The 24,345-nt window shown below is 38.8% G+C and overlaps 1 protein-coding gene across 1 annotated transcript in view; it reads left to right on the forward strand.

The window, feature by feature from the left end:
- The first annotated feature begins 4,261 nt into the window (after positions 1 to 4,261).
- Positions 4,262 to 24,345, forward strand: part of klhl24a (kelch-like family member 24a) — a 58,861-nt gene continuing 38,777 nt past the window's right edge. The window contains exons 1-4 of the mRNA XM_057857313.1: positions 4,262 to 4,523; positions 12,456 to 12,570; positions 12,707 to 13,551; positions 23,568 to 23,752. Coding sequence (XP_057713296.1) covers positions 12,496 to 12,570; positions 12,707 to 13,551; positions 23,568 to 23,752 — 1,105 coding nt within the window. The 5' untranslated portion in view covers positions 4,262 to 4,523; positions 12,456 to 12,495. The remainder of the gene's footprint in view (positions 4,524 to 12,455; positions 12,571 to 12,706; positions 13,552 to 23,567; positions 23,753 to 24,345) is intronic.

Raw genomic sequence — 24,345 nt, forward strand, 5'->3', positions numbered from 1 at the left:
TATCATCATCGGTCATTTAGGACAACATTGGATCATTCAGAGATCCTCACTGAACTTCTGGAGTGAGTTTGCTGCACTGAAAGCAAAGGGGCCGAATAATATTGCACGTCCCACTTTTCAGTTTTTTATTTGTTAAAAAAGTTAAAATTATCCAATAAATGTTGTTCCACTTCACGATTGTGTCCCACTTGTTGTTGATTCTTGACAAAAAAATTAAATTTCATATCTTATGTTTGAAGCCTGAAATGTGGCAAAAGGTTGCAAGATTCAAGGGGGCCAAATACTTTTGCAAGGCACTGTATTAATTTCCTTATGATTTAAAAAAGTCAATGTTTGCGCGAGCTTCAAACTATATTCCATTTCACTCTGCATAATAGAAGTCATTTGTACTTATTTTTCTGTATGTATGTTACTTATATCTTTTTTATTTTGAAAAAAAAAAGGAAAGTAAATGTTTACATTAACTTCAATTTTAATATTAATCCTATGTTCTTAAGTAGATAAAATTGAGATTTGGCATTTAGTATGTGAGGAAATGAGGGAAAATAAAATTTAGGAGGTGGAGGTTGGGGTTATTGCTGTTTTTGTTCATTTTTATTTTGCGAATCATTGAAAAAATACAAATTTGAATGAAAATCAGTTTTTGTATGTGTTATAGAAATAACTGCTAAAACAGTTTTCTTTGCATTTCAGTAGTATAAGAGGTTTTGACAAAAAAAAAAAAAAAAAAAAGACAGAGAAAAAAATAATAATAATAAATACAATTTCTGGCTCTGTGGCGACCTTCACGTCGGGGAGTTCCGGCAAGAAATTCTAGCCACTTTCACCCCTGGTTAAAACACACACATAATTAGAAAATAAAATGCAATAATGATAAAGAGTGTACAATAATTCTATAAAGTAAATTAAAAGAGACATTTGCTTACAAAAACATACCTCTATGGCTGCACAATAATACCGAGGGAAATAAGGTAAAAATCTAGGGCAATTCAACAAGGAAAACAGCAGCTATTAGTGGCACCGGTCCAGCGGTGGAAATGAACACTGCTTAATAAGCTAGCAGGCTAATAGTGCGCAAACCGGGGGGGGGGGGGGGGGGGGTGATACCATTTCTCTGCCTTCTTGAAATGTTAACTGGCATTCATCCCAGCTTCCCAACGTTAAAGCAACGCTTGAAATTAACAGAAAATAGCACTGGCGTGACGTCAAACAAGTCAGAGTTCAACAAAGGAAAGCGGACCGCACAAACACTGTTGTATGATTAAATACCAGATATGCATAGTAATTACTGTACAGATCAACCATTTAGAGTAATTAGACCCTTATAAATAACAAAATTAAATGACAAATATACTGTATATACCATCAATGCTGAGAGGTGGCGGACGAGACACAGTTTCGCGACTTGAAAAAAAAAGAAGACTGGAGAAAAAACAGCGTACGAGACACGCGTCGTAAAGTCGAAATCACGTAGGTCGGGGTACATTGTAACCAGGGGACTACCTGTACAATGGTGGCTCGACATACGATCTTTTTGACATCAGATGTAAAATTTGACTTGCCATGTGTTTCCACATTCAACGACATGCTCGAAATACGACGATTTATGACAGCGCCGCAGTTTCTTCGTTTTCCCGCAAGACTGACGCACAGCAGATTTTCTTGTGAGAAAAATCAACATGGGTTCCAAGAATGTTAGTGCATGTGGCGAAAAAAGGTGAGACTTACAATTGAAATGAAGATGGAAATAATTGAAAAATATGAGCATGGTGGGCGCGTTCGTTAACTGGTTTGACAATATGGCCGTAGAATGTCTAGAATCTCGACAGTCCTCCTCCGACCTCTGTTCGCCAGTCTTTATAAGTTAAGGTGACAATTATTATTGTGGTAAAACCGCCAAATAATCGCCAGCTTCGTCAGGTTTTTAATCATTTATTTCAGAACTTGGGCAACACAACATGCCCTTTTGTCCGCCCCAGCTGAACAAAGTGAAAGTAAAAAGTCCTCATCCTCCTTCACTCTCTCTGTCAAGTCAGCCACGCGGTGCGTTCAGGTACACCTCAAAAAACTTATCCGCCACATTAGAACCCGATTCGTTACATTATAACAGGTATTATTATTATTTCAATTATTCTATTACTATATCAATTTTTATTCATAATTATTTGTTTTGCTTTGTTGTTTTGCTATTTGCAATAGTACCTGCAGCATTTATTAAGTATTTAGTTTAGCTTTTCAGGATGTGGAACGAATTAATGGGATTATTATGTATTCCTTTGGGAAAATTCAGCTTGACATACGACCATTCCGATTTACAAACAAGGGCCTGCAACGAATTACCTTCGTATGTTGAGGTACCACCAATACCATGTGTCACAGGTGTTAAACTAGTTCCACAACTGAACAGCAGAGGGACACAGTCTACTGTAACAAGAAAGTAGTTAGGGTGGACAGTTGGGCTGAAGTGAAAACATGAAGCAAAACCTAGTTGTGGTGGGAATGAAGATGTGAATGAAGATTTTTGAGTAAATATGAGCTCTGGTTTAGTAAAGGTTGATGATGAAAATGTCTTGGATAATACCATAGACCAGGGGTCAGCAACCCAAAATGATAAAAAAGCCATATTTGACCAAAAAACACATGTCTGGAGCTGCAAACAATTAAAAGCCTTATATAAGCCTTATAATGAAGTCAACACGTGCCTTATGTATCCATATAAGCCTAGTATCAAAATGACTAAATTGGCTACTTATACATAATGAGCATTCATTATTAATTTTTTATTTTCCTTGCAGTGCATCCTACACACTGCAAAAACACCCCCTCCTTAAAACTAGTTAAATTCCCTTGTTTTTGGTGTAAATCTGCTAGAAATAAGTGAAATGATCTGCAGTGCTTCAAGCAATTTTTTCTTACTTAGATTTCTTGAATTAAGAAAAATAGCTCCCTGAAAATAAGATTAACAGACTTGCTTGTTTGTCAGAAATGTTCTTGATTCAGGAATAGATGTTGTTCAAAACATTATTTGAAAGAAAATTTTCCTTGATTAAGGTGAAAAATGACCAACTTTTAGATGTATGGGCTTAATAAGAACAAATAGTAATATTTATAGTAAGTGGAATAATCTGACACATTAATCTGTTAATTGGTCTTTAACATTTAAAACAAGATGGAGAAAACTGTTTGGCTGGATTTAAGAAAAATAATCGGATTAAAACGTTATAAATTTGCAGTGTACAGAGAATGACGCGCCACATGACTGCCGCAAGTTTAATTTAATTGCAATATTAATGAATTAGAATCATGTTTGTACTCCTACAAAAAACATGTTAAAACAAGAATAAATTTTCCTCCCCCATCCTTTTCCATTTTCAAACATTTTTGTAAAAGCTCCAGAGTCATTTGGGCAGCGCTAAGGAGCCGCATGCAGCTCTAGAACCACGGGTTGCTGACCCCCACAATAGACTGTATGTGTAGCAACAAGACATTCATATAGGCTACTGTTTATTTCAATACGAACAATTGGAACAGAAACAAACAGCATCAATAGCAAATCATTCTAGACTAATAATGCTGTTTATTTAGAAAAAATAAAGAGCCTCTCTCTCTCTTTTTAACTGTTTTCAAAACAATGAAGTTGGGCTGCAATGACCACAACAATAAATTGCACACTTATTTCACCACCAAAGTAATTTTCCATTGTGGTAACGCTTATGAAAACCGTGCTTGTCTGTTGTGGTCGGTTCAAAACAATGTGAAGTGGGGGGTCTGAAAGCACGAGATTTTCGTAGAAGTCCGTGCTGAGCTCTCAGAAATATTTTGCAATTGGCCAAGGAAGTTTTAACATCCCTTTTTTTTAGGCACAGCTCCTCCTACTCACACTTACCTGAAAAATATATGTGCAGTTTGTTAATGTGTTCCCGTGACATACTCGAAGAACACTAGTTCAAGCTGGGTTACGAAGTAAACTTAAAAACAACTACTTGTTTTTCTAAAGTCGGTTTAGTGTATTCACGTATGTTTTTATTATGTAATATCCTTTTTTTTTAAAACAAAAACAAAACTGTATTTTTGCTTATTTGTGCTTCATCTCGCTGCGTTTCTCCTCCGAAACGCGAGTTTGTTTGCAAACAAAAGCAAGCCACGTGGAGAGCTTTGGCTTCTTGGGAAGTGTAGTCTTAAACATGGCGAACACTCGGCGCGGAGACACGAAATAAACTCCATTACCCGCAATGCACCTGTGATACCAGCTGAGTGGGCGCTCTAGGGAAGGAACTTTTTTGTCGCAAGTATAAATAGCTTGTGTGTTTACAGTTATAGCTAGATAGAGTCCTTTGTTGTCGTTTCATGTTGGTGCCAAAATGTGCGGGCAGTGTAATAGCATACGTATTGTCCCGTAATTCAACGAAAGGAGTTATTAAAGTATACATTTAGCTTTTTTCCCCCGCCAAGAGGGTATTTTTTAACCACTTTTGTGTTCACTTGGAACTGAGGAGGACGCTTCATTCGGAAACCGTCTTAAGGTAAAACTGTCGAAATTTTAAATAATAACGGTTATGTTAAACCTCTGTTTTATGGGAATATTTCGAAACTATACATTCAATTTGCTCTTGAAACTGTGTTGTTGAAGGCCAGAGGCCGGCACGAGACATGTCCCCTTTGTTTACGACATGCACACGTTTTCCTGTATCACTCTCACTCTCCATTTTTATTGAATATTGTAGTTTATTTATGATTTATTGAACTCTTAGGGAATCATTCAGAAGCTATTTTATTAGTGGATATTTTCCAAATTGAGTATTTTTTATTTACATAATTCAATATTTTCGTTTTAACAAACATAGCATAGACAAGCCTTACTATATGATTGACAACTTTAATTTGACATGAAATGCTATTTTGGAGGTATGCGTGATTTTTCTTTAACTTCCATCACTCAGGTGGCAAAAGTACTCCAACTCTGCAACAGCGTACTAATGTACTACCTGCCAAAGGCTATTTTTCTAGGGAGTAGTAACTTTGCAGAGTAGGAGTACTACTGTACTACCTACTCCCTACAAAAATGCTATTTTTGTGATATACGTGAATGATATTCTACTTAATCACCCAGGTGGCAGAAGTACTAATGTACTACCTACCAAAGGCTATTTTTTGTAGGGGGTAGTAGGTAGTACAGCAGTACTCCAATTCTGTTGCAAAGTTGGAGTACTACTGTATTACCCACGAAAGGCTATACTCCAACTCGGCAACAAAGTTGGAGTACTTTTTGGAGTACTACTACGAATGCATTAAAAAAAAACATTAGCTCAAACAAAAACTTAGTTTATGTTGGTCTTAACAGGGAGCAGCTGGTTTCAGCCATGTGAAATGAGTTATGTCATATGGCAGTGTATCCACCCAAATCTATAAAACTAAATGCAAACATTTTAAAAACAAACCATTACAACGCCACTATAATTAAACAAAGCAACAAAATTTAATTAGAATCTTTCTTCTAATTGAATTACTCGAGTTAATCGATTAATCTTTGCAGCGCTAATACTGTACTACCTACAAAATTCTGTTTTTAATGTATGTGTGAATTAGGGCTGCAGCTATCGAATATTTCAGTAGTCGATAAATCGATGGACTAGTTAGTTCGAATAATTGAGTAATCGGATAAGGAACACGGAAAATTAAAGTTACTGAGCGGAACCTCAAACGGGATTTATAAAAAAAAAGGGGGGGGGGGGGTCTATGTACAGCAAAAGAACAATTGGCTAACTTACATAGAAAAGTCCGCTAGCTTAAATGCTATAAAATGCTTACGTTTTTTTTTACAATGCTCTTAACAAAAGGTTCAGACACATTTTCCCACAAAAAATGGCTCAATATACCTATAAACTAAATTATGAATGCATTAAAAAACATTAGCTCAAACAAAAACATAGCTTATGTTGCTCATAACAGGGAGCAGTTGGATTCATCCATATGCAAAGAGGCAGACCAGAGGGCAGTGTATCCACCCTAATTAATAAAGCTAAACCAGTTCAATGTCACTTTAATTAAACGAATAGTCTCGAAGCAACACAATTTAATTCGAATATTTTTTTCTAATCTATTACTCGAGTTAATTGATTAATCGTTGCAGCACTAGTGTGAATTATATTCCACTTAATCACCCAGATGGCAAAAGTACTCCCAACTGTGTTACAGAGTTTGAGTACTACTGTACTACCTACTGTATATTCCCTTAAGTACAGTGTACTTAAAGCAACACTTGGTAACTTTTCAGTTTTGGTTGATTTTAGCAACACCGGTGGACAAAAGCGATAGTGTTTTGCCTTAAAACTGCGTTTCCCATGAGGACCAGCGCACACCCACACAGTGTCGTAAAATCATCAATCAATCACAAATAAATCTCCCGGTCGCCTGCAGATGGATTAAACAACATTTCTGTTTCCAGCGGCTGTGTGTAGGATAAATAGTAATGATAGTAAGGTAATGAATCCAGTTGTGGCTTAACAATAGCCTATAACGGTTAGCAACTGTATGGCTTAGTGTGGCTAACCCCTCCCCCGACGAGTTCAGTTGAAGGGGGGGGGCATGGGTGTCACGCCAGCGGGTGAAAGCCGGGCCAATGGTTATTCTTTATATCCTGGGGGCCTCCCTTTTTTTCCTCCTCTGACCAAACTTTTTGTCTCTTTTGTTGCTCTGCCATCTTTACAGAATTCGCGCAAAAGCGTTCGCATTGATAATTAATTAATATCAATTCAAATGTTATGTGTCTCCTGAATTACCTGGCAACATTGCGGCCTAACCAGTCGTCTAGTGTCAATGAAGTGCTTGCTCGGATGCTGTTGGCAGGTGTACTTATATACTTTTGACAGTGTTGAACGTGAGCCAAATAATAAAAATAATCTGCGGTAAATGACCTCACTTCTCCAGTTCCCAATCAGCTGTTTTATTTATTAATAGAGATAAATCACTGCGGTAAGCTACATCCAGGTCAAACATAATGCCGATAATAGCGAGGAATTGATTGTTGATTTATTTGGACTTTTAGGCAAAACAGTGTAATAGTACTACAACTACTATGTGTAAATTTAACTAAGTGACTGAAGAAGACAAATTTATTCTGATAGATGGCAACTATGTCCTTATTTTAATGTATGTAGTTTTGACACTTGACCTTTTGATCTTAGTACAAACTTATGTGAATAGTCATTTTCAAGTTTCCAGTCCAAGGTGTTGTGTCAGTGTTGTTGACGTGCCATCCTGGCCAGTCCCCGCCCCCTCTTGTTTCAAAACAAACCTGACTGGCATGTAGGTTGGTCCTTCCAACGGTTGCTTAACTTGTCTCCCGCCTCTTTCACTCTTCCGCCTCACGGAATCCATTGTGCTGCGGGGCACAACTGTTTAGTGTCAGTAATCTTCTAGAGGAAGTGTCAGCCCACTGATATGTGTAAGGATCTGTGTAGTTTAAACAGAACTGCCATTTGCTTAAAGAAAAAGTGATGAAGAGCATTTTGAACCTCTAGGTACCTTATGATATGATACAATTTGCGATACAAGGTGACTAGGGCTGCAGCTATAGTTATTTTAGTAGTCGATTAATCTATTAATTTACCGCACCCAGAAGATTCAGGGGCGCACACTGTAAATAACATGCTAAGTTTTCCTCTAATTTTCACTGTTTAGCAGATAAATACTTTCATAATAAATGCATGAAACTATTAACTTATGAATCTATATTTTATTCTCTATCCGTTTTAAAATCAACCAGTATATTTCTTACAAATTAGGTTAACATGGGATTTTTTTTTTCTGATGACCCAACTGTAACATGGATGCAGAGTGTCCCATCCATGACAAAAAAATACATATATACAGTGGGGCAAATAAGTATTTAGGCAACAACTAATTGTGCAAGTTCTCCCACTTTAAAATATTACAGAGGCCTGTAATTGTCAACATGGTTAAACCTCAACTATGAGAGACAGATTTTGGAAAAAAAAACAGAAAATCACATTGTTTGATTTTTAAATAATTTATTTGCAAATCATGGTGGAAAATAAGTATATACTCAATACAAAAAGTTTATCTCAATACATTGTTATGTACCCTTTGTTGGCAATAACTGAGGCCAAACGTTTTCTGTAACTCTTCACAAGCTTTTCACACACTGTTGCTGGTATTTTGGCCCATTCCTCTACGCAGATCTTCTCTATAGCAGTGATGTTTTGGGGCTGTCGCTGTCGGACTTTCAACTCCCTCCGTAGACTTTCTATGGGGTTGAGATCTGGAGACTGGCTAGGCCACTCCAGGACCTTGAAATGCTTCTTACGAAGCCACTCCTTTGTTGCCCTGGATGTGTGTTTGGGAGCATTGTCATGCTGAAAGACCCAGCCACGTCTCATCTTCAATGCCCTTGCTGATGGAAGGAGATTTTCACTCAAAATCTCTCAATACATGGCCCCATTCATTCTTTCCTTTACACAGATCAGTTGTCCTGGGACCCTTTGCAGAAAAACAGCCCCAAAGCATGATGTTTCCACCCCCATGCTTCACAGTAGGTATGGTGCAATTCAGTATTCTTTTTCCTCCAAACAAGAGAACCTGTGTTTCTATGAAAAAGTTCTATTTTGGTTTCATCTGACCATAACACATTCTCCCAGTCCTCTTCTGGATCATCCAAATGCTCTGTAGCGAACCGCAGACGAGCCTGGACGTGTACTTTCTTCAGCAGGAGGACACATCTGGCAGTGCAGGATTGTGTTAGGATTGGGTGAGCAGGGACTTGAAAGTCCGTGTTGCCCAACGACAGCCCCAAAACATCACTGCTCTAGAGGAGATCTGCATGGAGGAATGGGCCAAAATACCAGCAACAGTGTGTGAAAAGCTTGTGAAGAGTTACAGACAGAAAACGTTTGGCCTCCGTTATTGCCAACAAAGGGTACATAACAAAGTATTGAGATGAACTTTTGGTATAGACCAAATACTTATTTTCCACCACGATTTGCAAATAAATTATTTAAAAATCAAACAATGTGATTTCCTGTTTTTTTTTTTCCACGTTCTGTCTCTCATGGTTGAAGTTTACCCATGTTGACAATCAGGGCCTCTCCAATATTTTCATGTGGGAGAACTTGCACAATTAGTAGTTGACTAAATACTTATTTGCCCCACTGTACATATGAAAAAGAAGTTTAAAAAAGCAAAATCTAATATAGTCATGAGTTTAAGTCAGGGGTCGGGGACCTTTTTGACCGAGAGCCAAAACACCGAACATATTTTGAATTGTGATTCCACGAGAACCATACAGTATGATCGGTCTATTTGTATGTGTGTGTGTTTATATATATATGTATAATATATAGAGTGGTAATATAGAGAGTGGTATGAAAAAGTATCTGAAGCTTTTGGAATTCCTCACATTTCTGCATAAAATCACCATCAAATGTGATCTGATCTTTGCAAAATCACACAGATGAAAAAACAGTGTCTGCTTTAACTAAAACCACCCAAACATTTTTAGGTTTTCATATTTTAATGAGGATAGTATGCAGACAATGAAAGAAGGGAGGAAAATAAGTAAGTGAACCATCACATTTAATATTTTGTGGCCACCCCTTTGGCAGCAATAACTTTAACCAGATGCTCCCTGTAGCTGCAGATCAGTCTGGCACATCGATCAGGACTAATCTTGGCACATTCTGTTGTAGTTCAGTCAGATTCCTGGGATGGCTGGCATGAATCGCCGTCTTTAGGTCATGGCACATCTCAATAAGGTTCATGTCTAGACCTTGACTTAGGCCACGTTCATACTACAGGTCTTAATGCACGAATCCGATTTTTTCGTGTTTTTCCGACTCGATTGAGGCATTAACTTGACGGTCTGAACGTGACAAGTCGCATAGAACTGCGACCATTTCAAATCCGATCTGGGTCACTTTCGTATGTGGTTCAAATCCGATCTGGGCCACATTTTTCCAGACTGTCGCAGCGGTCTGTACTGTCCAGTCTCCGGAATCGGAATTCATGCACTAATTACGTCAGCAAACAGCAAGAGGCACGAAGGACGGCAGCGATGCAGGCATTAGCGCCTAGCTTGAACTCTGCTTTTAAGCACGAAGCGGGCTTGACCACAATCATAAAAAAATAAAATGAAGAAAAGGATAACCCTGTCAATTTTCGATTTTAATTCTGTGCGCCGAATGAGCAATATTTCATTATTGCACACATAGCCGAGTCGGGGCAAACTGACGCACCCACGTCATTTCACGCACACACATCAAGGCTTATGTGTGTGCGTGTATGCGTTCTATCAGTCCATATAAACTTAAATAAAACTAAACGTGTATTATTAATGTCTGTTATTTGTGTCCTCTTTTTAACGAGCGAAATATGATAATCCCTGGAATGACGGATGACAGCCAACATGTGTGGTCATTTGTTTTGATGCTTCTGCGCATGCGGGTCGTCTTGCTCAGTGCGTGGCGGACTGCGAATGAGTGCGCATGCGTAATACTTGAATGGTCTCAATGGACAAAGGCAGTCTGAACGGGCATGCCAAAAAAACAGATATGACAAAAAATCGGATTTGTGCATTAAGACCTGTAGTATGAACGTAGCCTTAGTCACTCCAGAACGTGTATTTTGTTCTTCTGAAACCATTCTGAAGTTGATTTACTCATGTGTTTTGGATCATTGTCTTGTTGCAGCATCCACCCTCTTTTTAGCTTCAACTTTCTGACTGACAACCTCAGGTTTTCCTGCAAAACATCCTGATAAACTTTTGAATTCATTCTTCTATTAATGATTGCAAGTTGTCCAAGCCCTGAGGTAGCAAAACAGCCCCAAATCATGATGCTCTCTCCACCATGCTTCACGGTGGGGATGAGGTGTTGATGTTGGTGAGCTGTTCCGTTTTTCCTCCACACATGACTGTCAGGGAAATTCAATTTTGAACTCCCAAGACAAGTGTCAACTCGATAGCTCGATGAGAAATGACTCAGACCCCAACCATGGATTGCTTTGCTTCGAAGACTTTATAAACATGATATATCAAGGGTACAAAATGATGTGATTCAGCCAGGAGCTGTGATCACCCAGAAGTACAAAAAAGTAAAATAGAGACTGGACATTTATACTGTTAAAAGGGCATTACCCAAGGATGGTTACTGTGAAACGATACCTATGAAAACAAAAGTGAAACTGAAGTACCAACTCTGGTGGTTTTCCACAGGAAAAACATCTCTAGTAGGGGAAAAACACCTCAAGTTATGACCTTGAACACCGACTCTGGCTAGAACGATGATGAGCTCAATCTGATAAGCCACAGTTGCCCACTGTATTAATTCAGGGCATATTGGAAAACACAGGAACATAACAGTCCATATTTGGGCATATTACAGTCTACAATAGTCAAGGCTATGGGAAGGCACACTCAAACAGGTTAATATAACAAAGATGCTCTATGCTACAATGTTCTCATGCAAGCATAACAAAAGCATACAAAGTATGATGTATAATGGTTGTGTTTTAAGCATGAATAAAATTCTCTCACAATGACATTGTGTGGTACTCCCAAACAATTCAACCTTGGTTTCATCAGTCGACAAAATTTTTAGCCAAAACTTCTGTGGAGTGTCCAAGTGCCTTTTTGCGAACATTTAATGAGCAACAATGTTTTTTTAGACAGCAGTGGCATCCTCCGTGGAGTCCTCCCATGAACACCATTCTTGGTCATAGATTGACATATAGTTGATGTGTGCACAGAGATATTTGACTGTGCCAGTGATTTCTGAAAGTCTTTAGCAGATACTATAGGGTTCTTTGTTTTTTTACCTCTCTGAGTGTTCTGCGCTGAACTCTTGGCCTCATCTTTGGTGGACAACCACTCCTTGGGAGAGGAGCAACAGTGCCAAACTCTCTACATTTGTAGACAACTTCTCTGACTGTCGATTGATGAACATCCAGACTTTTAGTTACAGTTTTGTATCCTTTCCCAGCTTTATACAAATCACACTCCTTGATCGCAGGTCTTCAGACAGCTCTTTTGACCGAGCCATGATGCACATCAATGTTTCTCATCAAAACATTTCTTACCAGGTGTGTGTTTTATAGTGGGCAGGGCAGCTTTAAACCACTCATCAGTGACTGGGCACACACCTGACTTAAAATGTCTGGTAAAAATTGGTTTCAATTGCTCTGTAAGTGTCCTCCTCACGCTTACTTATTTTTCCCCCTTCTGACATTGTTTGCATGCTGTCCTCATTAAAATATGAAAACCTAGAATATTGGGTGGTTTTAGTTAAAGCAGAGACTGTATTTTCATCTGTGTAATTTTGACAAAGATCACATTTGATGCTGATTTTATGCAGAAATGTGAGAAATTCCAAAAGGTTCAGATACTTTTTCATACCACTGTATTTGTTTATATTTTTGGTGTAAAGATGCACGTCTTTCTACAGGTCATCTTGTGATACAGACGTCTCTTTGAAGGCTGTCGCCATGGTGTTGATTCTAGGCAGACGGATGAACAGGGAAGACACTGGCATCAGGGACTCACCGGCTGTGAAACGCAAGGTAAGCTGAACTGTCTTTGTTGTGTATTTTTTACGCTAATTTATGCTTTCTTAGCTCATGTTTGAATTTAGCTAATGTTTTCCAAGTTTGAGAAAAGTTTTCAACTTTTCTGAAGCTAGAATTGCTTTTTCTCCAGGTGTTTGAAGTTGACTCCAAGACTTTAGCCAGCCAGGAAGTGTTGGACTTCTGCTCAGGCTCCTCCCACTCCGAAGGCATCCTTCAAGTGTTCAATGAGTTCCGCGATTGCCGCCTGTTCACGGACGTGGTCATCAGCGTCCAGGGTCGCGAGTTCCCCTGCCACAGGGCCGTGCTGTCTGCGTGCTCTTCCTATTTCAGAGCTATGTTCTGCAACGATCACCGCGAAAGCCGCGAGATGTTAGTGGAGATCAACGGCATTCTAGCCGAAGCCATGGAATCCTTCCTCGCGTACGTTTACACCGGCCGCGCCAAGATCACCACAGAGAACGTCCAGTTCCTCTTCGAGACCTCTAGTCTATTTCAAATTGCCACGTTACGCGACGCCTGCGCAAAGTTTCTGGAGGACCAGCTGGACCCGTGCAACTGCTTGGGCATCCAGCGCTTCGCCGATGCTCACTCGCTCAAGCAGCTCGCCAGTCGCTGCCGCAGTTATGCTTTGGCTAATTTCTCAGAGGTTGCTCAACATGAGGAGTTCCTCGACCTTCGTAGGGAAGAGCTGGAAGAGTACATCGACAGCGACGAGCTGTCCATCGGGAAAGAGGAGGTTGTGTTCGAGGCGGTGATGCGCTGGGTGTACTACGGCGTGGAGCAACGAAAACCCTTGCTGAAGGCCCTGCTGCACCACGTGCGCCTGCCGCTTCTTCACCCTAACTACTTCGTCCAGACAGTGGAGGGAGATCAGCTCATTCAGAATGCACCAGAGTGCTATCATCTCCTCCACGAGGCCAGGCGCTACCATGTACTTGGAAATGAGATGATGTCACCAAGAACCCGGCCACGCAGGTACTAATGTTTACCTTTTGTTTATTGCTTATGTTAGGTAAAAACCGGTTTGCGGAGGGAAACATGCTCGATCACGTAGAGAAATCTCGTCTTTCTCTCTTCTTCATTAAAGGGAAAGACAACTCTTTATCATGTGCATCTCAGAGGAAAGAATCATGTTTAGAAAATTGAAATAACATAGAATTTCATTTTTCTGATATGTAATAATACAGTAATAATCATGTAATAACAAAAAATGTGAATAAAAGCCAGGATTTGACCACCTAGCATGGGGGCAGACATTTTAATCAATGCTGGTAAAAGTTCAGCCAATCAAATGCGAGAATCCTAGGTTGCCGCCGTTTTTGGTGATGTCATTATCACATGCACCTGTACTTGTGTCTATCAGTGTGTATGTGCATGCAGTGATCTAATGTAGACACTATTCTAATGGAAGAGTTTGGTAGCAACCAGTTGATTCTTTGTTTGGGGGGTGGGGGGGTTATTTACTAGGGTTGTTCCGATCATGTTTTTTTGCTCCCGATCCGATCCCGATCGTTTTAGTTTGAGTATCTGCCGATCCCGATATTTCCCGATCCGATTGCTTTTTTCTGCTCCCGATTCAATTCCAATCATTCCCGATAATTTTTCCCGATCATATACATTTTGGCAATGCATTAAGAAAAAAATGAATAAAACTCGGACGAATATATACATTCTACATACAGTACATAAGTACTGTATTTGTTTATTATGACAATAAATCCTCAAGATGGCATTTACATTATTAACATTCTTTCTGTGAGAGGGATCCACAGATAGAAAGACTTGTGACTTTGTATATTGTGACTAAATATTGCCATCTAGTGTATTTGTTGCGCTTTCAGTAAATGATACTGAAGGCCATGCCCAATGCATGATGGGAAGTGGAACCATGACAAGTGAAACCACGACTGTGCGTAGTGCTACCAATTCATATATCTTCTCTGCAATAGGATTTAATTTAAGGTGTTAAGAAAAATAGCTATTGTTACCTTGCTTCCCCACATTGCTTCCCATGATATTTGTAACCGTAGGGAGAGGGATAGGAAGGTTTTAGCCAATTAGAATAAGTCTCTAAAAGCTGCCAAAATTTACTGTACTCATTTTACGCTGCCTTTTAACTCTTTATATTGGCAAAATGGCGCCATTACAGATGGAGCGCGACAATGCGTGAGTGGGTCGTGCAGCGCATGCATTAATTGGGTTAAATATTTTAATGTGATACATTTTTTTAAAAAATTAATTACCGCTGTTATTGGGATAAATTTGATAACCCTACCTTAAGCCTAAACTAAAGACTCTGGATAAGTGTAACATATTATGTCTGTAACGTTAAATACAATTAGAAAACGATTTAATAAAAAAAAATAAATAAATAAAATAAGAAAAGGCATGGCCGATATTTTTTTGCCGATTCCCATACTTTGAAAATGACGTGATCGGACCCGATCGATCGGCATCGATCGGGACATCTCTATTATTTACTGTTCATTTCCTGTTGATTTTGGGTTATTGAAAAAAAAGTGACTCAAGAATGCCCCCAAATGAATTCGAAGTGATTTGAAATTAGCAGGAAGTGACCTGTAAATGATTGACTGTAAATTTTCTGGTTTTAGTGCCATTGAGAGTGTTAGATGAAGTGCTGCAACGATTAATCGATTAACTCGAGTATTCGAGTAGAAAAAAAGATTTGGATCAAATTTTGCTGCTTCGAGTATCCGTTTAATTAAAGTGGGGTTGTAATGATTTATTTTGAAAGTGTTTGCATTGAGTGTTATTGATTTGGGTGGCTACACTGCCTACTAGTCTGCCTCATTTCACATGGCTTAATCCAGCTGCTCCATGTTCAGACAAACATAAGATATTGTTTGAGCTACTGTTTTTTAATGCCTTTGTAATTTAGTTTATAGGTATATTTAGCCATTTTCTGTTGGAATGTGTCTGAACCATCTGTTAAGAGTAGAGGTGTGCAAGATTTTCGATTCTTAGATTATTCGCGATTCGGCCGTGGAAGATTCGAGAACGATTCACAAACATCCAAATTCCGATTATTTAAATATGCGAAGTAAAGCAGAAGTACAACACACTTAGCGCGCCGCGCGGTCTTCGGGACGCAATGAGGAACGAAGCGAGAGTAGCTAAACATCATGCTTCTCATTATCTGGCCCCTCGGGTAATGCCAATGCTCAACTCACGGCTCTAGCTCAACTCATGCCACAAGATAAAAAAACACAACAACATACCTGACTGCTGTCGAAAAGCTGCTACAAAGTACATCCACATAATGTTACGGTAGATATCATTTATATCAGACTAGATGCAATATAGATTCGGTAGCGTTAGCAGCACATCTACAAAAAGCTAGATGCGGGCGTTAGTAAACGGCCGCCATCTTAAAGCAGTACACTTCCCTGCAAGGCTGTTGTAGCGAACCTTCCAAGCGAACCTAATTCACTTATTATCTAAAATACTCCTAAATCGGTAAAATATTGACTTGAATCTATCTTTAAAATAGTTTTAAAACTTTCACATGTCGAAAGTAAACAAAAGGGAAATTATGGAATAACGGGAGTAATTTTAACAACTTTAATGGTTGATTCACAACATTAAATTAATTGAATGTAGTTTAAAGCTGCTGATACAGAATGGGGACTGGAGTTTTTTATTTACTGTTATTTTTGTATATTTGTTTACTGCTATATGTTAACTTGATACTGAAATAGTAGTTTGGTTTAGCCTGAGAGTTTTTTTTAACAATTTTGGAACTAATGTACAAATCATTTAAAAAAAAAAAAAAAAAAAAAAAGGACGGGAGTGCATCAATAATCGTTTTGTAATCGAATCGGAGCCTCTGTATCGTAATCGTAATCGAATCGTTAGGTGCCCAAAGATTCCCAGCACTAGTTAAGAGCGTTGTAATAAAAAAAAAAAAAAAAAGTTAGCGTTTTATAGCATTTAAGCTAGCAGACTTTTGCTATGTAAGACAGCCAATTGTTCTTTTGTTGTACATAGTCTTATTTTTTTTTATTTTTTTTTATACCGTGTTGCCCAACGTGTTGCCCAGCGACAGCCCCAAAACATAACTGTTTTAGATGAGATCTGCATGGAGGAGTGGGCCAAAATACGAGCAACAGTGTGTGAAAAGCTTGTGAAGAGTTACAGAAAACGTTTGGCCTCCGTTACAAAGGGTACATAACAAAGTATTATACTTATTTTCCACCATGATTTGCAAATAAATTCTTTAATAATCAAACAATGTGATTTTCAGTTTTTTTTTTTTTCACATTCTGTCTCTCATGGTTGAGGTTTACACATGTTGACAATTACAGGCCTCTCTAATATTTTCAAGTGGGAGAACTTGCACAATTAGTGGTTGACTCAATACTTATTTGCCCCACTGTACATGTTTTGCGTGTGTTTGCATGACCGTGCTTAGTACAGTATGTCTGTGTTTTTGTCGTACCGTTTCAAATCAAAAGGAAGAAAGCAGGACATGTTGATACACAGACACAGTAGCTGGAGCGTGTGGACCCAAAAAAAAAACAAAAAAAAAAGAACATGATGCGACAAGTACTTAGAAATGTCGTGTCTAGTGTTCACCCCCATAGCAAAATTGACTTTGCTTTATTACATCATTTTTGTTTTTCATTTAAGTTTGTCTGTTGACGCTGAGTGAAGCCTCATTAGTGAATTTCAAAACCAAGTACAAAGTGGGCAGCTGTTCAGCACGCAGCAGCTGCTCTATTGAACTGCTGTAACGGCTTGTGATTTGATAGCGAGGAAGATGCGTGGTGTGTATTTTAGGTGTATTGTGTCCGTATCCAGGCAGGTTTGTTCGGAGTGGGAAAGCCAAGCAGGCTTTCGGTCCCTTTTTTTGCGGTTTGCCCTGGGGGGGATTAATTCTCCTCTGCTCAAAATAGTCGTTGATTCCTTCCATCTGCAGTTCTTGGTAATCTTCCAGAAAATGCAGACAACATCACGATAACAATGAAAAATGATTCTAGCCACTACAGGCTAGGGGTGGGAACCTTTGTAAACCTTACAATACGATTTGCGATACGATAAGATGCTTTCACGATATGGTGAAACGACAATTATCGATACATGGGTCAGGAAATCATTCGAGAAAAACAATGAATAAACAGAAAAACAGGCTATTTTTATCGTTTTGCTGTGAATTGGAATGAGTATATCACAAATAGACGTCCAATCCATTTGAACTGGGAGGGTGGCAGCGAATGAACGTCAATCGTAGCTAGGGCTGCAGGTATCGATTATTTTAGTACTCGATTAATCGATGAACTAGTTAGTTTGAATAATCGAGTAATTGGATAGGGAGCATAGAAAATTAAAACACCTTAACTGAGCCTCAAACGGTATGAAAAAAAATGAATAAATGAGGATCTAAGCACAAAAAAAGAAGAATTGGCTAAATTACAGAGCAAAACTCTGCTAGCTTAAATGCTATAAAATGCTAACTTTTAAAAAAATATATATTTTTTTTTTACAATTTTAGTAGTCGATTAATCGATGAACTAATTAGTTCGAATATTCGAGTAATCGGATAAGGAACATAGAAAATTAAAATACCTGAACTGAGCCTCAAACAGTATGGAAAAAAATAAATAAATGAGGATCTAAGCACAACAAAAGAAGAACTGGCTAAATTACATAGCAAAAGTCCGCCAGCTTAAATGCTATAAAATGCGAACGTTTTTTTTTTTTTTTTTTTTTTTTTACAGTGGTCTCAACAAACGGTTCAAACACATTCCCACAAAAAACGGCTAAATATACCAATAAATTAGCTCCAGTTAGCTCAAACAAAAACCTAGCCTATGTTGGTCTTAACAGGGAGCAGCTGGATTCAGCCATGTGAAATGAGTTAAGTCATATTCACTGTCGCCACGAGAGGGCAGTGTAGCCACCCAAATCAATCAAACTAAATGCAAACAGTTTCAAAACAAACCATTACAACAGCACTTTAATTAAATGAATAGTCGAAGCAGCAAAATTTAATTGGAATCTTTTTTCTAACTGAATTACTCGAGTTAATTGATAAATCGTTGCAGCTCTAGTTGAAGCTACTCTCAAGCAATGAGTTCATTTTGGGGCAATTCACTTCATTTCCTGTTGATTATAGGGCATTTCTGGCTCACTTCCTATTGATTTTGAGTTACAGAACACGAAGTGACCCGGGAACCCCCTAAAATGAAGAAGCAGTGACTCAAACTCAACAGGAGCTGACCTGTAAATGCCCTAAAATGAGCAGAAAGTGACCTGTAAATGCCTAAAAAATTGGAAGAGACTGGCTGCGAATGCTCTGGTTTCAAATGAGAAAATGTTCATTTGCTGCCATCTGTCTTACTACGAAAGGATTGGATGTCAATGGCGGTCAATGGCATGCTCAGAAATCATCGAACGAGAAAGGCTTATGGGTGAACAAAGGAAAAGAGAAGGAGAGAGAGACAGATAAAGCACAAACAACAACCAGAAATACCTTGAACTCCTACACTAACTATGAATATGCTGGTGGTATTGTTAGCTACCGTATTTTTTGGATATTTTTTTCATAGTTTGGCTGGGTTGCGACTTATACGCTGGAGCGACTTATGTGTGAAATTACTAACACATTATTATATCATTTCACATGTTATTTTGGTGTTTTGGAGTGACACTGATGGTTTGCTAAACTTGTTAGCATGTTCTTTATGCTATAGTTATCTTAACTCATTTGCTCCCGGAACCGTATAAATACGTTTTATTTTTAAATGCTCAACTGTCCCACAACCGTATTTATACGTCTTTTGCGTTTTTTTTTTTTTATAAGAAGCATATATAGCTTCCGCTGTATCTGAGAAACAAAGAAAAACGCTCCAAACCAATTTTAAAGCAATAAAACTGGCCACTGGAGGGCAGTAGCGCATTTTGGAAGACTAGACAAGCCGATTCAACAGCAGTGAACGGCCGGCCAGCATTGTCAAAGCGCTGGCGGATTGAGCCCAGGCGGCGCTCCGACCGGACAAAACAACGAGAGGATGCCTGGGACACCAGGCGCTGGACGATCGTGCAAAACGAGTGAAACCCCCCGTGGAGCGGCTCGCCTAGCAGACCCCGCAGAAATGCAAAAATAATCCATCTTTGTGAGACAGACAACGATTAGGGAAAAGTTTACACAGCTGACGTGGCGACAACGGCGTCATCTCGGCGACAAACCGTCATCTCTCAGTCGTTGTGTGTGAATAAATTGTTACTATTCTATCTAAAGCTCTATTTGTCTGGTTGTTCATAGTATTTTGTCAAAGGAAAACATTATTCAGATGTTTGGGATGTAACTAATGCAAAAAATAGCTTTGTTAAAGTCAAAGTTATGTTTGAAATGTATGCGTTTACAAAAAGCTCATTTTCTCCGTTTTTTCATCAGAAATTGGAAAATTGCTCAAACTAAGCTATTTTCTAATGCTGATTTCTAAAGAATGGAAAAAGATACGAACTTACTTTTTTTTTCTGCTGAAAGAAGAGAGTCCAATCTTTCTTTTGGTGGGGTTCAAAGTTTATATAGCAATAGAACAGAATTTTCTGTGGGCCTTGCAAAATCAGTCAAAATCCAGAAAAAACGGCCGGGAGCGAAGGGCCTTGCTCTGGTGAAAATGGCTGGGAGTGAAAGAGTTAATAGCTAGCCATGTTACGTTAACATACCGGCCATATTCGCATTTCGTTGTTTACGCATCATGTAACATTATCATACTGTACACTTATTCAGCATGTTGTTCTCTATTCTATTTTTATTTTAAATTGTCTATCAAGATGACATATCTATGTGTTTGATTTTATCAAGTAAATTTCCCCCAAAAATGCGACTTTTTTTTTTTTTTTTTTTTTTTACTCTTCATTGCGCAATTTTGGGCTGGTGCGACTTATACTCAGGTGCGACTTTGAAAGTCCGAAAAATACAGCAGTTGTAATCCCGGTTGATACCATGTGGGGGGCCTGATGACCAAGGAGAAAGGGGGGGGTCAGAAAGATAAGTGATTAGGAGGGGTGGAGTGTACACAAGCCGCCATATGAGGTGTAGAACCCAGTATTTGTGTTAATCCCTTTTGAGTGTGAGTATTGGCATCCTGTTCTATGCTGCCTGATCGCTAATCCTGACACAGAGTTTGTCTACTTGCACCTCGTCATGCGTTAATCTCATCAGATACGTGATAGTCCTGCAGATGAGTGGAAATGCCGCGCGGGAGCCGCAAGTGACATAAAAATGCCCACAAAAGACTAGAAGTCCAATGAATTCGATGTCCAGCACCGTCAATGGCAGCCAGTCAGCTAACGAGACACTATTATATAAGAAGATTTTCTAGCTAACTGTTAGCACCTTCCTTTTTCTTTTTTTTTTTTTACAACAGTGACACCTTTTCAAAACGATATATCGATTCTTGGTGGAAGCGTATAGATAACCTTTTGGGCTACAAAGTATAGCGACATAACATCTTTCCGATATATTGTCACAACCCTACTCCAGGCAAGGCTATCTAATACATGTACACGATACAAGCATGGAGAATCTAAAGTAATCTGCCTACACTGTCTTCCATCACATCACGGTGTCTTAACAAAGAGAAACAGGATTTCTTCAAGCAGCAATTTTTTAACAATGTGATCATGGAAATGGAGCTCAAGTCATGCTTCAACTTTTGTTTTTGTTACAGCTGGTATTGATAGAAGCCCTTGAAAATGAACTTTGCCTTGGAGATAAGTGAAGTTACTGCTGAAGGAATGTCACCTCTTTTTTTCCTGTAATAATTCGTCAAAAATGTTCATGTGTGTGTGTCTGAAGGTGTGTGTGTGTATGTGTCTTTGGTTTAACCCTTTATAGGTCATTCGTTTAAGTCATTGGCTGCCATTGATGGCGCTAGAGGTCTGATCCATTTGGACTGGGAGTGGCTGGCAGCAAATAATTGCTTTCAGACCTTCCATTTATATTCATTTTATTTGGTATATTTTAGTTATTTATGTTTTTTTAAGTTAACCATTTCTTGCCAAAATGTATCACATTTGATACACTTAGAATTTCATGATTTTGAGACTAATTCAGAATTTTGAAATATCTTTCCTCAAAAGAAAATAATGGACGCAGGTTCCAAGAGAAAAAAAAACAGGATTTAGTAAGGGTTATAGATATTAGAGTGCTTATTACACATATATTTTTTTTCTTTTTTACAAATTTGAAAAACATGTTTAAGACCTCATGTTTCAAATTTTGTGATTTTCTTGACAGTTGCTTCATATTGCAGGCATTAAAGGGTTAACATATACTTATTTTCCAATTTGCTAATGTCTTGAAAAAATAAAAATCCTGTTCAATGGAAAAAAGTTTTTAAAAAAAATGTTTTTTTAAAGATTAGACTAGATTAGAGCTGTAATTGCAATACTGTGAAACCGTGATATTTTGGTTTAAGGTTATCATACTGTCAGAATATCATACCGGCACATGCCTTCTCGTGATTAAAGCAAAAATATATGGCGGAAAACACTCAGGTGACTTGAAGTTCCGCTCCCCCAATTTGGACAAATTTCAAAATTGTCCGATATGCACGTGTGATACATCATTGGAAAGCTTAAAATCTCAATTTGGAGGCGAGAGCACGCAAGAGCATAATTAAAGACGCCACGATTTTAACGAGATATTATCGCGTACATACCATGTTTCGATCCAAAAACTTGATGTAGCATGTATCACCGAGTGTCAAGACAGACCTGTGAATGGCCACTGCCGGATTTTTAAATTTTATTTTATGGGTGAAACATGGTGATATAACAAGGATCGCGACGCAGAAATCGCAGACAACAAGGAGTGGTTGAGATTTTCTATTTCATATAGTTACCCTTTGAAACGTTATTTTTCAAATTTTTTTTGGTTGGATCGATTATTTATCATCTTACATATTGGAGAAATGCGACAGTAACAACAAAAAAAAATACAATTAAGCGACAGTTGTGAGGTAGAGATCCGTGACTTTTTTACAGACGCCAAATTTTTCATTGTGACGTAATTTGTTTAAAAGTTTAAAATATGCAAGTGAATAATTTTTTAAAGTTGTTTATTTTTTAAACTAAATATGAGACATCAACAAGTAATTCTAAGCTAAAAATGACAGACATTTTGAATAATAAATATAATTACTTACCTTCTTTTTATGGCTAGGTTGAAAGAAAAGCGGTTGTGCGACGTCTGTAAACGGGGGTTTTCAGGGTAAAACAGACAAATTAGGAGGCTTAGTGCGCCAAGAATCTGCTATGGCAGCATATAGACATATTGTTCTATCAAACACAACAGTTGTTTTGGCCTAAAATACAGCAGTTTCTTTTAAAGAGGAGTGCAGAAACTGCTTTTTCAGTCTTGTCTGTGTTTTCCGCCAAATATATATATATTTTTTACCCAAATGGTCATTCAATATAACAGCATTTAACACAACATACATCACAGTATCTTATTCTTTACTTGATCTTATTAATATGGCGTATACTACATGTTTTTGGACAGTTGTTTTGTATTCAGAGCTCCTTAAGGGGTTAATTCCGACTTATGCGGAAATTCGGTTTCATTGCCGGCCTAGGAACGGAACTTGTTCGTAACCCAGAGACTACCGGTACTTATGACTTAATAGGGTTAAGTGGGATTTAAAACATGTTTAAAATTTTATTTTGATTTGAACAGCTTTTAAAAAGGACTCTCTACAGATGAAAATACATGTCTATGATAAATTCCAGGCATCACAAAGGAGAGTGTTGTTAACAGCAATGTATTTGGAATTCTCCGTAACCTTACAGTGTAGCTTTGTTATCGCCCACTTGAAAGCTTGGCAGAGAGCCATCAGATTATTTTTCTTTTTTCATGTAATGTCAAAAATTGCCCAAGCTCAATGCTCTTTAGGACCTATTGTACGTATTATTCCAACACATTGATTTTTTTTGTATCCTTTCACCCTCTTTGTTTCTAGGTCGACTGGCTACTCTGAGGTGATTGTGGTTGTGGGTGGTTGCGAGAGAGTCGGTGGCTTCAACTTGCCCTACACAGAGTGCTATGACCCAGTGACCGGAGAGTGGAAGTCACTGGCCAAACTGCCCGAGTTCACAAAGTCAGAGTATGCAGTGTGTGCCCTCCGCAATGACATTCTGGTGTCAGGTAAGAACGCCGGAATAAACCGTCATATGATACTTCAGTCCTGCCCCTAAGTGACCATGACTGCTTTCTGTCTAAACTTATTTTTGCAATCTCAGCCTATTTCAAACAATGGAAAATGCGAGCGCGATAACTTAATGCACTCGCCAGACTTTGGTGCTTCTTTAGTAGGGGTGGGAACCTCCGGGTAGCTCACAATACGATTTATCGATGCATGGGTCAACTGTGAATTGGAATGAGTTTATGATGACTGTCAGTGGCAGCCAGTGCCACGCAATAAGTTCATTTTGCGCCATTTCATGTCATTTCCTGGATGAAATGACAGCCAGTCAATCTTGTGATAAGACGGCATTGTGTATCTCTTCTATTTCTTCTCATTAAACTGTGGTGGTCTAGTGGTTAGGATTCGGCGCTCTCACCGCCGCGGCCCGGGTTCGATTCCCGGTCCCACCACGTCCCGGGTTCGATTCCCGGTCAGGGAACCAACTGTTGAAATTCACCCCCCCGGCCCAGACGCACCCGAGAACAGCACCAGCCAAAACAATTGCCGCTCGGCTGACGCTGCTCTGCGTGCGTCCGCCGGGAAGGCCGAATCT

Source organism: Corythoichthys intestinalis, chromosome 14 (genome assembly GCF_030265065.1).
Source record: "Corythoichthys intestinalis isolate RoL2023-P3 chromosome 14, ASM3026506v1, whole genome shotgun sequence".
Classification (NCBI taxonomy): Eukaryota; Metazoa; Chordata; class Actinopteri; order Syngnathiformes; family Syngnathidae; genus Corythoichthys; species Corythoichthys intestinalis.